A 10689-nucleotide genomic window follows, 5' to 3' on the forward strand; every position below is an offset into this window, starting at 1 on the left:
AATGAATATTACTTTGCATGATAGATAGTCAACATGTGAAAAGAAAAAAAGACGAGAAGAACATTGCTTTACAAACCTTAAGACTTAATAAAAAAAAATTATATTTTGCCTATATGTACACATTATAGGCTTTCTAGCGGCCATAATTTTCATACATTTTGCTTCAAAATCTTTAACAAGTTATATTAAAAAAATCAAATTTTTTATGATTTCATGTTGCATCATTTCCTTAAGAATGTTGAGCTGTTCATTAGCTTTAATATTGGATTTTATAAATTGTACATAGTTGTAGTAGTTTCAGACTCTCAGAACATTACCTTTGGTTTACTGCAGTCATCATACAAAGAACTGATGATTCATCAATTATGGTTGCATGATGTAGAGAATTAATATTAACTTCCGATGAGAACTAACTACTCCTCGGAGCAAAACTACAATTCAACCTAGTTCTAATAATGACTATAGCTAATTAAATATACTTTTCTTATATTCTTATTTATGAAAATTAGAGTGCATTGTTTCATCATTTGGCTATTCTTATTGTTGATGATGTTTTCAGTCATAATCCTGATAATATCTTGCAATGTTCCACCATCTTAGAAGATTTGGGCTAGTCCTATATAAGTATACTAAGCTAACAGTGTAAAATATAATGTATATTGAAAAAAATAAAAATAATCAAACTGTGTATGTATTAACATTCCATCCAACACTGTTAATGAATATTGGTGAATTTCCCACAGAATTTAATAAATTTTGAGCTCAAAATGGAATGTTTTTGCAGACTTCTCTAAACACTTGTGTGACTTCTGTTTTCCTTAAAAGGCTTTATAACGTTTTCTTAGAGTTGACTACAAAAACTGGTATGCTACAATAGTAGTGAGTGATGGTGCCTGGAGGCAAAATATAATTTGCCCCCTCTCCAACCCCCCCCCCCCTGCACTCTTATTTTCTAACTTTACATGGCAAACCCACCTACCATGGTACTGTATCTTACCACATTGTCATGATTATCTGGTCTATATGAACAAATAACAGAACTAAAAGGAGTTATAGAATGAGTTATGAAAATAAATTAATGGAACTTGCAGGTAAGAAATTAAAGTCCATGAGAAGCACTAACAAACACCCTTCCAACTTGAACATGTGCACATATCACGTGATTGGTTCAGTTGCCCCTTGCATGGCTGTCAGTTGTATTGAAGTTATGATTTATTCTTTATAAATTTAATCATTATATTAAGATCTATGGTTTGTATATGTTGTATGTTATACTTTACATTAATATAAAAATGCACCACAACTCTCCTGATTGTTGTTATTATATGACAAATAAACGTGAGATAGAATTATTTGGGTCACATAATTGCCCAATTTCCTATCAACTCTGAGAAGTCAGTGTATTTTAATCAATCTAACATTGAAAAACAAGGGGTTTCTCTGGGCATGATATTTCCGATGGTATACTAATATTTGATGTCAAGCATAACAAAAACCTTTTAATGAGCCTTGTTCTTAAGGAAATAGCTAACTTCTGGGTAAACTGTTAATTTGGCACCCCTCTCACTACGCTACTGTATTACAATGCAACTTTCAGTATAAATTTTGCTTCAAATACTTCAGTTTTAGTCCTTGGCTTGGAACATTTTATTGTGGAAAAGTGATATAATGTAGCTTTACATTGATGTCTCAGTGTCCAGAACAAGTCAAATAACATGTTTTCTTTTAAATACCCAGAACAAATGTCGGTAAAAAGTCTGCTACAAGGGTCAAATAATGTGTTGTGTGTATAAGTGTTAATATAATGTTTTATTTCAGTGTACAGTATGATTATCAAATAATGTTTCATGTAAGTGTGTAATAGAAGTATGAAATACTATTTTGTTTCACTAGTATGTGTAAGTATCCAATACGAAGTGGTAATTTATATTTTCTAAGCTTTCAGAACCATTGCCAAATAACAGCTTAAGCATGTATCAAAATATCTTGTTTAATGTCAGTACAACAAGTATCAAATATTCACCTCTTAGGTATTTTGAACATCAGTTTGATATAGCTGAATCTACATGTTTGCCTATGTTTCTACATTGTCGTAACTCTGCCTCAGATCTCGTCACCATACTGAAGCGAAACAGAGAAAGGTTTTCCACAGCAGTTGTAAGTCTAAGTTCTAACTCTATGTTTTCCTTGAGTATACTCTTATGAAATGACTTGGGATAAGAAAATCGAGAAATTATTTTACTGGCAATAAGTTAAAAATTTAATTATTTCAGTTTTAATTCATTTGTATTACATTTTAAAATGCTATATATATAAAGCAGTTTTGTGAAATACTCTGTCAGTATTGTGCCACAAAATAAAACTTTGTATTTAATATTTTTAGTTATGTTACTTCCAGATAGACGTTTTTTTTTTTACTGCTAATGTGACAAAAAATACATTTTGGGATAATTAATATTTTGAGCTACTTATGTTCTGATACAATTTTTTTACATTGTTGATTAGATAAATACTAGTTTAGATGTCACAAAGTTATGAAACTTTTTCAACTTATTTAAATATTTTAATATCATGACAAATTTATAGGTAAACTTATTTTACAACCTTGTACAATTGCTTTTAGCCCCAGTTAATGTTAAACCATTTACAGTTACTGTCAATTTTAACATATGTAATAAAATAAACAATGTTATATGTTTGAGAATTTCTTAGAAACCAGTAACTTTTTAATTATTTATATCATTAAGTACATCTGGAGTCTGTAAAGGTTTTGGACAGACATATGAAAATTATGTATTAATAACTAAAGCCTAAGTACTAACCATAATGCATTATTTGAAGCTTTTTGTTATGTAGTAATGTATATTTTTTTTCTTTGGAGATTTTTCATCTTATTATAGTAAGTTCTATTATAACAACACAGAATTATTAGCTGTGAAACATGATGGAAGAAGCTTCCAATCATGTCATGAACTTAACAACTGTTTTTATGAAAGATGATGGAAGAAGCTGTAATCACAGCAATCTCATTTAACCACAAACATGCCAAGTCCAGTGGACTTTTGTGCATTCTGTCTTCTCGAGTGTGCATTTATTTGGAACTCTTGGATTTAATTCACTAGCTGCATGAGAAAAGTGTGGCAACATCAGCATAGCTGTTCTCCAGCAAAATATGGTGTTCAGCACTAGTATATCAAACTTAATCATTGCTTTCTTATTATTATTATATCCCTGTGGATGTTGGAGGGCAATGAAAATGTTGTCTTATGCCTTTTGGATAACTCAATGTGATGATATCTTTGAGATCATCGACCCATCTTTTTTCTGTGAGGTCTTTCAGTTGCTCTCCACACAATTATTACCATGTTGTATGCTTTTTGTGATGTGTTGGTGATGCTGTGAACAAATATCCAAACCATTTTATTTGCTATTATTGTTGAACACAATGTCATTCCTAGCCTCTTTCTTATTTCACCACTTTTTATCTTGTCTTGTCACTCCTGCTGCTTATCTCAGACATCATCTTCGTTGCTGATTTATTTTGTTTTAGTGTCTTTTGTAATTGTAAGTGTACAGACTTCTACACATGCACCGGGCAAAATTATTTAAAACGTGACTGTATCTGCTGTATTTTGAAATATAAATGTCATCATTAACTTTACAGTTCTAATCAAAATATTAGCTTTTATCAGACATTCCCTGTCTGAGTGGTATAATTAACAGTACATGACTCTACACTCATCTGTTGCTGGTTTAGCAGCCACAAATAAGTGAGAAGCATGATTTTTTTTTAACTAGTAAAGTATAAGTCTAATTTGTTAGTTGCTTCATATCTGAACTTGAGCATTCCTAGTAAGCTCCTTATATGTACATTCTTGACTTTTTGCTGAGCTGAGTATAATTTCTCATCCATTTTTAAAAAAACATAAGGTTCAAATATATTTTAAACAAATGTAAATTTTTATTTTCAAAAGGTTTCTAAACATATGTTCAGTAACCACTTGATCAAGGTTTATTGTATGAAGTGCTTTTAAATTCCCACAGTAAAACAAGAGCCACTGAAAATTACTTCTTAGAATTTGGGTTTTTGATGATGTTTATTCATATATACATCAAATTTGAGAACAGCAAATGAAACGTTTGGCTGTATCTCAGCCTCTAAAGGCTATGGGTCTGGAGCTTAGGTGGTCCCTTGAAGCCAGGGTGGGTCTACATTCTCTGATGCATTTCGAGACACTAAATATTTACTGTTAAGATGATAAGTAAAAATTGGACTTCTGACACTTTATATCATGTTAGAATGACCAAAGCTACAGACCAGTTAACATACAAACTTGTCATTTCATGAAATATTAAACAGATACTACATTCAAGTGTTTACAATTGCAGTGATTAGACCAGTTAAGTATAAACTGATCATGAAATATTGAGGCAATACTTGTACAGACTTGTTTCCAATAAGGAAAAATTACTGATCGATCATTTACAAACTGGGTCTTGTTCATTTTCTTAATTCATTTTCCTGGAATAAAAAACATATCAGTGTTGACTGATATCTTGAGTGTCTGAAATTCCCCATTCCCACAAATTCCCCATCCTATGTATAATATAGATTATGACACTGAAAATAATTTCATAATCTGACATTTTGTAATATGTTTTCATTTCTTACAAAAATTCCTTAACTATTGAAAATAATTTCAACAATTTTGTCATATACCTGCCCCCAACTTTCATAAGATAATATCTATATCTGTTTAATTTAGGCTCATTAAATCACATAAAAAATAGTTCTTACAGTATGGCATATGATGAAAAATTTAATTTACAGTCTACTTTTATGCTGTTGCACTTTAACCCTGTGTGCACAGGTGTGGATCAATGTGCAGAACATGACCTTTTACAGTGCCATTCAACATGGTATTATGTACTTGATGTCAGAGTCATCAACTGTTTATTTTACCCTACACTGCTGATTTAGCAAAAGTTTATAGTAGAGAAGATTAAATATCAGATACAATATACAGGGATACTGAAAAATAACTGTACATATCTAATTTTGGAAGTTCTAGAGCAGGAATTGGTAACCTACAGCTTGCAAGCTCATGTAGTTCTTTGCATAATTATGTGTGGCTCTTTATAAATACTCCTCCAAAAATTAAAAGCATAAGTTCTCATTTGTCAGTATAACAAAGTATTAAAGATTCAATCAGGCACACAGATGAAATGATAATATCAAATTTGCTTTATTTCATTGAACATTTTTAAATAAAAGAAACATGGTACAGTTGCACTTCTCATCTGCTTCCATTTTACATACAAATTCCAAAGCATTTATTACCAACACAACAAGTGTCAAACAATTAGAATATAAATGTCAAATGTAAGTGATTATGTTGAGGCCTCATTAGGCAGTTGGAAGTACAATATAATGTTAGACTGGCAGTTAGGGTTAGAAAAAAAAAATGTAATACCAGGTGTAGAATTACTCAAAATAAAATAAAAATATTTGAACATCAAAATATCTTTGAAAAAGAGAAAGTTAGAAGATGAACTTCGAGAATTTCAAAATGAATGGATCAAGTCCACTGGATTTAAATTGGGTTCAACCAGAATCCCGCTATGTTTAATTTGCAATAAGAAACTTGCCAACAACAAGAAATAAAATATAGAAAGACATTTTTTAAAAAACAGAAGTTTGCCAAAAAATTATCTGCCTTTGAGGAACTACAGCATAGAGCGTACCAAACAGTGTACTTTTAGTAAATGGGAAAAAAATCATGTAGCACCCCTACTACTCCTAGTGTTGTGGCAGTTCAAGAAATCATAAAAACCATTCACAGATGGGGAAATATGTGAAAGAATGTTTTATTAAAATGGCAAAGCACCTTTTCATTGATTCCAAAAAAAAAATTGTTTTAAAAATTCGAGATTATCTGTGAAGATGGTAAAAGACAGACAACACTATAAATATGGTCACAGACATAACCAAACAGCAGGTTAGTAACATAAATTCAGCATCAAGGTTTTCTATTGCCTCCTATGTGGATGACATTGCACAGGTTGTCATTTTCAGCAGATATCTGAACTCTCAAGGACCTCAAGAAGAGTTGATCGAATTATTGCCACTTAAAAGACAAATTCAAGGGGAAGAAACTGCATCTGCTGTCACTGAATTCTTGAAACAAAAATTCATCAACTTTGACAGAATAATTTCTGTTGCTACCAATGGGGCACTGAGCATGAAGGGTGCACACAAAGCATTTCATTTTCTATTTTTAAAAAATGTGAGCATGATGTAATCTCATTTGACTGTATAATCCGCCAGGATGCATTCTGTGCACAAACTTTTCCAGAGGAGATATCAAAAGTTGTGGATTTAGTGGTAAAGACTATCAACAAAATAATGGCAAGAAGTCTTAATCATTGGCAATTTTGGCAAGCTTCTTAAAGAAGTCAATAGCCAGTAGTCTGATCTTCTTTTGCATAACAAGGTATGATGGCTTTCTAGAGATCAAGTGCTAAAGTGATTTGCATTTTATCTTGAGGAAGTGAAGGTGTTCTTGTAAGAAAAGGGCACTGAATATGCTGAGCTAACAGATCCTTAGTAGCTACAGAAATTCTATTTCATGGTTGAAATAATTTCTCACTTAACAAGTGCTAAATTGGAAGCTACAGGGATGGAAGAAGTGCTTTCATTTGAATGAATGTTGTCATTATTTGAGAGGGACACTGGGACAGACACGTTAGTGCATTTCCCAACATTGAAACAACATAATCAAACAAATGACTTCAACATTGACCTTAAGTTACTTGCAGAAACAATCCTCAAAATGCAAAGGCAATTTAGTCATTTTTGTTGAAACTCCTTGAAGCTGACATATCCACACTTTTCTACATTTTCTGGAGTTGATCGAGCACAATTTGAACTTGAATTAGCAGACTTGCAGGAGAAAAAGTTTTAGAATTCCAAATTCAAAGACCTCCTTAGCGAACTTGATAAGCTGGAGAGGCAGAAATATTCTTTTGCACTACAAAACAAGTGGACTGAAGTAGATGGTCTTAAAAAAACCGGACCAAATTGTAATTAAAGTTTGGAACTGTCTACCCGACACTTACATTCAACTGAAGCAACAGGCATTTGGGCGTCTGTTAATCTTTAGATCAACATTCCTTTGTGAGCAAGTGTTTTCTAACATGAATTTCATAAAGAGCAAACTGAGAAGCCAACTGAAGGATGAGAGTCTTGAGTCCTGCCTAAAAATTAAAGTCACAAGGTATTTGCCAAACATCGAGCAACTGTTGAAAGAAGTTTAACTGCAGAAGTTGCATTAAAAGTGGTGATAACTTTAACAAAAAAAAGTTTTTATATCTAGCTATTTAAAGGTAAACTGTTTTGCTAAGAAGAATAAAAGCAAAAACTGAATAAAATAGTATTTATTATTGTGATATAAATAAACAGGGAATGAAATGTTTCTTTATTTCCATATTTTTTATCAGATGTTAATATTTAGCGTATTGCATGTTGCAGCTATCAAAGTGATTTGGTTTTAAATAAAAACATAAAAATGGTGGCTTTTTTTCTTTGAAAGGTTGCCCACCAGATTCTACAGATTTATGTAAATACAATGGACAAAAGTGTTTTTATCGTATGAATATAACCTTGCACTTTTGACTTGTCTGAGTCAGATTGACATCATCAGTTCACAGACATATCTTAAGTACAAATACTTTTGTAACACATCTGATCTTTTGTGTAGAACATTTTACTAAAAGTTTGCCATATTTTGTTCAGATATTCAAAATTATAGTCCACATTCCTTCTCCAATACAGGACCACTCTAATTAACTAACCACTTACACAAGCATTTCTCAAGTGTTTTGATGTGGCTTAACTGTTAAAGGAGCCTCACATCAAAGCAGACAAGGCAATTTTTGATGGAGCCTACCGTTACAAGTATCTAATCTTCAGCCCCTCCAACATTTTTCTCATCAGATATGAACAAATAGTAACTGCCAGATAGTGGCATACTCTTTCTGATATATGTGTGTGTGTGTATGTATATATATATATACACACACAAACACAAGAAAGATATGTATGTAATACATAAGATAATGGAATAACAACCTAACAATTTCAGAAACTCAAAACTTTTACTCTTACTATATAAATATGCATAATTATTAATCTAGAAGTACATATTAATAAAGATTTTATGCCCATTGATGGAGATTGTTTTCTGTAACTTGTGCTTTAAACAGAATAATATTTGGTTTAATTTTTCAAACTCTCATTTGTTATTTCACTTTCAAAAGGTTCATTCTTTTGATGGATCCAAGGAAGAGGCAAGAGAGTTTCTAGACCTTGGTTTGTACATAGGCATTAATGGATGGTAAGTTAGTGCATGTGTATGATTTATTAGCAATATATTTTTTATCATTTTTTGACATTTAAAGTACATCTGTGTGTAAAACAAGTGTGTGGGATAATTTTATTTTCTTACGTTTTTGGTAAATCCTTCTCACAGTGCACTTTTTTCACAGAAAAAAAATTTTAGATTTAAGTTATTATTAAAACTTTTCTGATGCTATCATTTTCGTAACTTATTCTGTTGACTAATAATAACAACAAATAAATACTGGTAAATATTAAGCTAAAGTTATTCCTTGAGTTACAGTTAAATATTCTTTCTTATTTACATAATAATTTAATCTTTTGTTGCTTTGACAAAACAAATGCCACACAACACCAAAATAATCTGTTAACTGCATCCTTTCTATTTAGTTAACAAATGTGTGTGTATATATGATTTGTTATACAACTTTCTTCACATAATTCTTATTTTATCATTTTTGAAAAGTAGTCTTGCAATAATTTTTAATACTAGAATTATGCAAGTTCTAGAAGAAACAGTGCCATGATTTGTTTACAAAACTAGGAAAAAAAAATCTCAACTAAAAACAATATGATGGCTAGGTAAGAACAGCCCGGTTAGGCTTGTAAAAAAACTGAAACAAAAATCTCAAAAAAAAACAAAAAAAAACAACAATAGTCCCAATCACTGGCTGTGATATTTTGTGTGCTTTAAAATATTTATATGTTCTAAAATTTCATCATTTTCTGTTTATGGAGCTTTCTGTATCTTTGCAGTTCTTTGAAAACATCAGAAAACGTGGATGTAGTTGCTTCTCTTCCATCAGAAAGAATAATGATTGAAACTGGTAGTGTGTTTTTTATACTGAATGAATGAAATGTTTAGTAGAAATATATCTATACGGTATTGGAGAATAATTATGGAAACAATGAATAAAATAGGTATAAAATGAAAATGAACTGCACCAGATTACAGTCACATGCTGAAAGTTATGGTTTGTTTTATTTTGAATTTTGCACAAAGCTATTTGAGGGCTATCTCCTCTAACCATATTTAGCAAAGATAGACTTAAGGGAAAGCAGCTAGTAAACACCACCCACTGCCCACTTTTGCATATTCTTTTACCAATGAATAGTGGGATTGACTGTCATGGCTGATAGGGGGCGAGCAGGATTAGTGACATGGATTTGAAGCTGTGACCTGTAGATTGTGAGTCAAGCACCCTGATCACCCTGTAAAGGTACAGAGAATCGTACTATTTCCAGTGGTACTTTGGCGAATGCTATATGAAAGACATGTAGAAATCAAAGTTGTGACTGGTGAAGGCTATGATATGCAATCGACTGAAGTGAAACTAGTACTGTTAATAACAAAAAATGGCCAAGATAGATAGCTCAAAAATGATGTTAAGAAACTCTGGATGTGTTCTTTACACTACATATGACAATCAAACAGAGATCTTGGAAATAACACAGGTGTATATGATACCTTCAGAACAGTAAGATGCATATAAGCACAAAGTAGCCTCAATGGATGCGTAGCTGCTCAAGAATCAGTGCTTTAAAATAGGAGAGAGAACCAAACCAGAGGACTAAACTGGGAATCAGACTTCCAAAAATGAGATGAGTAAGGCCAGAGGAGTTTTGCTCTTTACAAATAGTTTGTTTGTTGGCAAAGGAGTGAAGGATATCACAGTAAACCTACAATATCTACACACAATTGTGCTAGTGAACAATACAGTGCAAGGACAGCACCTCATTAAATGGTTTTGAGATCTACACCAAACTTATGGTCATTAACTGCTATTAAGTTCAGTTAGATTCTTATCTATTACCATTCATTGAATTTGTATTCCCAAGCATGTAGTAAACATGGTGAAATAATACTTACATAGAAAAAAAAAAAAAAGAAGAGCCCAATGGAACATTTGTGACCATGGTTTGGCCTGCACAAAGTCCTAGTATGATTATTATTAAGGCTGTATGAACTTGTATGAAAACAGATAAGGTCAAAAAGCAACCATATAAAACAGTTGAATAGTGGAGAGTAATACAGGACATTTAGATCTATATTTTACATCCACATACTGATACACTCGTGTTCATAAAAATAAGGTGTTCTGCTCTATTTAAAGCAAACACAAAATACTTGGACAACTTGTTTGCTTTTGTTTCGTAATAATATACTGACTTTTATGTATATCACATGTGATTTTCCATAATTATTTTCAATACTGTGTTTATAAATTACTAGAAATATTTATTATAATTCATTGATTTGGTTGTGTTAATTTTTTGAGCATGACTCAGTC

At 31.7% G+C, this 10689-nt stretch overlaps 1 protein-coding gene across 1 annotated transcript in view; it reads left to right on the forward strand.

Annotated features, from left to right (window-relative positions):
• The window catches only part of LOC106473730 (putative deoxyribonuclease TATDN1), a 30384-nt gene that overhangs the window by 17043 nt on the left and 2652 nt on the right, over positions 1–10689 (forward strand). The window contains exons 7-9 of the mRNA XM_013934413.2: positions 2031–2157; positions 8320–8396; positions 9155–9225. Of these exons, the coding sequence (XP_013789867.1) occupies positions 2031–2157; positions 8320–8396; positions 9155–9225 (275 nt within the window). The remainder of the gene's footprint in view (positions 1–2030; positions 2158–8319; positions 8397–9154; positions 9226–10689) is intronic.

The sequence above is a fragment of the Limulus polyphemus genome, unplaced genomic scaffold (assembly GCF_000517525.1).
Source record: "Limulus polyphemus unplaced genomic scaffold, Limulus_polyphemus-2.1.2 Scaffold133, whole genome shotgun sequence".
NCBI lineage: Eukaryota > Metazoa > Arthropoda > Merostomata > Xiphosura > Limulidae > Limulus > Limulus polyphemus.